The sequence below is a fragment of the Hippopotamus amphibius genome, chromosome 9, assembly GCF_030028045.1.
Source record: "Hippopotamus amphibius kiboko isolate mHipAmp2 chromosome 9, mHipAmp2.hap2, whole genome shotgun sequence".
In the NCBI taxonomy this organism is placed as follows: Eukaryota; Metazoa; Chordata; class Mammalia; order Artiodactyla; family Hippopotamidae; genus Hippopotamus; species Hippopotamus amphibius.
In genome coordinates, this window is record NC_080194.1 from 56,154,710 (window position 1) to 56,156,446 (window position 1,737).

A 1,737-nucleotide genomic window follows, 5' to 3' on the forward strand; every position below is an offset into this window, starting at 1 on the left:
AATGTTCTTTTCTGCTAAAGGAAGCAACTACAGAAAGCTTTTATTTGTTCAAAGTAACCAGTGCTACAGATGCAAAAGAGCAAAACAACAACTTCCCCAATACTACTTCAAAAGAATATATCAAACTTGATTTTCATTAGAATGTAGTTATTTCTTCACACTAATAAATCAAAAAACCAAGACACAGATTTTATATATATATAAATATATATAAAAAGCAATGCAAACAATTATTGAACTTCATCATCTGGACAAGAATGCCAAGTTAGTCTCTCTTCATAAAAAGCAATTACAATTTGAGGACACTTCATATTTGCCTCCTTTACCGGCACCAAGTCTGGTTCATCTGAATCCTTCCATTTCATGAGAAACATCAATTCTCCACTGCTGTCTGTGGCACCAATTATTCGTTCTGGTTCAAGACCTCTGGCAAAACCTCTTGGTTTATCAGCAGCATCTCTTTTCTTCTTTGATTTGCTATCATCAGATTCACTGTCAGGTAAAGATTTTCTTTTTGTTCCATCTTTTTCTTTACCAGCTTTTTGAGAATTAAGAAATGCTTCAATTAACTCTGGACAATCTAAATTTTCTTCAGGTTCCCAAGTATTGTCTGCATCTGTAAATCCCTTCCACTTCAGGAAATACTCCACCTTCCCATTCACTACACATCGGTCCAGTACTTTTTCTACTACAAATTCTTCAGGTTCTGCCTCTTCAACTTTTTTACTCTTCCCATTCTGTTTCTTTCCCATTTTTTGCAATGTAGTTTTATTGGAGGCCATTTTTTATTGCAGACTTGAAGAGCTATTAGTCACTGCTTCCGAGCTGCTCCGGGTCCCGGGTCTGCCGCGTCTCCAGCCCTGCGTGCCTCAAGCTCCATCCACATCCCTTTATTTTCCTTTTAATGTGTGAATAATCTGTAGTGATATACTTTCATTCATTCCTGCTATTAACAAATGGAGGGACTTTCCTGGTGACACAGTGGTTAAGAGTCCACCTGCCAATGCAGGGGACGTGACTTCAATTCCTGGTCTGGGAAGATCCCACATGTCGCAGAGCAACTAGGCCCATGAGCCACAACTACTGAGCCCATGTGCCACAACTCCTGAAGCCCTGTGCATCCTAGGGCCCTTGTGTCACAACTATTAAGCTTGTGTGCTGTAACTACTGAAACCTGTGCACTTAGAGCCCATGCTGCACAACAAGAGAAGCCACTGCAATGAGAAGCCCATGCACTGCAACGAAGAGTAGCCCCTACTCGCCACAAAGAGAAAGCCTGTGCACATCAATGAAGACCCAATGCAGCCAAAGAAAAAAAGGAAAAAAAAACTGTATTTTCTATTTTTTTGTTAGTCAGTTTTGCTGGAGGCTTATTAATTGTATTCATTTCTTTTGGCTTTGCAAATTTTCTCCACTGTTAAACTACTTTTTATTTCATTGATTTATGCTGTTATCTTTATTATTTACTTCCTTCCACTAACTTTTAGTTTAATTTGCTTTTCTTTTCCTCCTTTTGTCAGATGGGATCATAAACTATTAATATAGAAAGGAAAAGAAGAGAAGGCAAAGAAAGAGATTACTAAGGGAGAAATGCAGTTGTTTCTATTCACAGAAGATATGATTCTTCACGTAGAAATTCCTATGTAAAAAAAGAATAAAAAATTCTAAAAGAACAAATAAGTGTGCTAAAATATACATAAAAAGATTAGAAAATAAAATTGATGAAATCTTTCAGGA

General features: G+C 37.2%; 1 protein-coding gene across 2 annotated transcripts; it reads right to left on the reverse strand.

Annotated features, from left to right (window-relative positions):
• Positions 1-230: 230 nt before the first annotated feature.
• LOC130861643 (chromobox protein homolog 3-like) lies at positions 231-812 on the reverse strand. Of its 2 annotated transcripts, XM_057750691.1 has the most exons (2): positions 617-812; positions 404-543 (listed from the first exon to the last, which is right to left on the reverse strand). In XM_057750691.1, exons 1-2 carry the CDS (start codon positions 780-782, stop codon positions 404-406), a joined length of 306 nt encoding a protein of 101 aa, XP_057606674.1. In that variant the 5' UTR covers positions 783-812. The 2 variants fall into 2 exon arrangements, with proteins under 2 accessions (XP_057606673.1, XP_057606674.1); XM_057750690.1 differs by having other exon boundaries at positions 231-812.
• Positions 813-1,737: the final 925 nt, after the last annotated feature.

Excerpts from the sequence above, each read along its gene's own strand:
- LOC130861643 (XM_057750690.1), bottom strand. The coding sequence starts at position 782 with ATGGCCTCCAATAAAACTACATTGCAAAAAATGGGAAAGAAACAGAAT.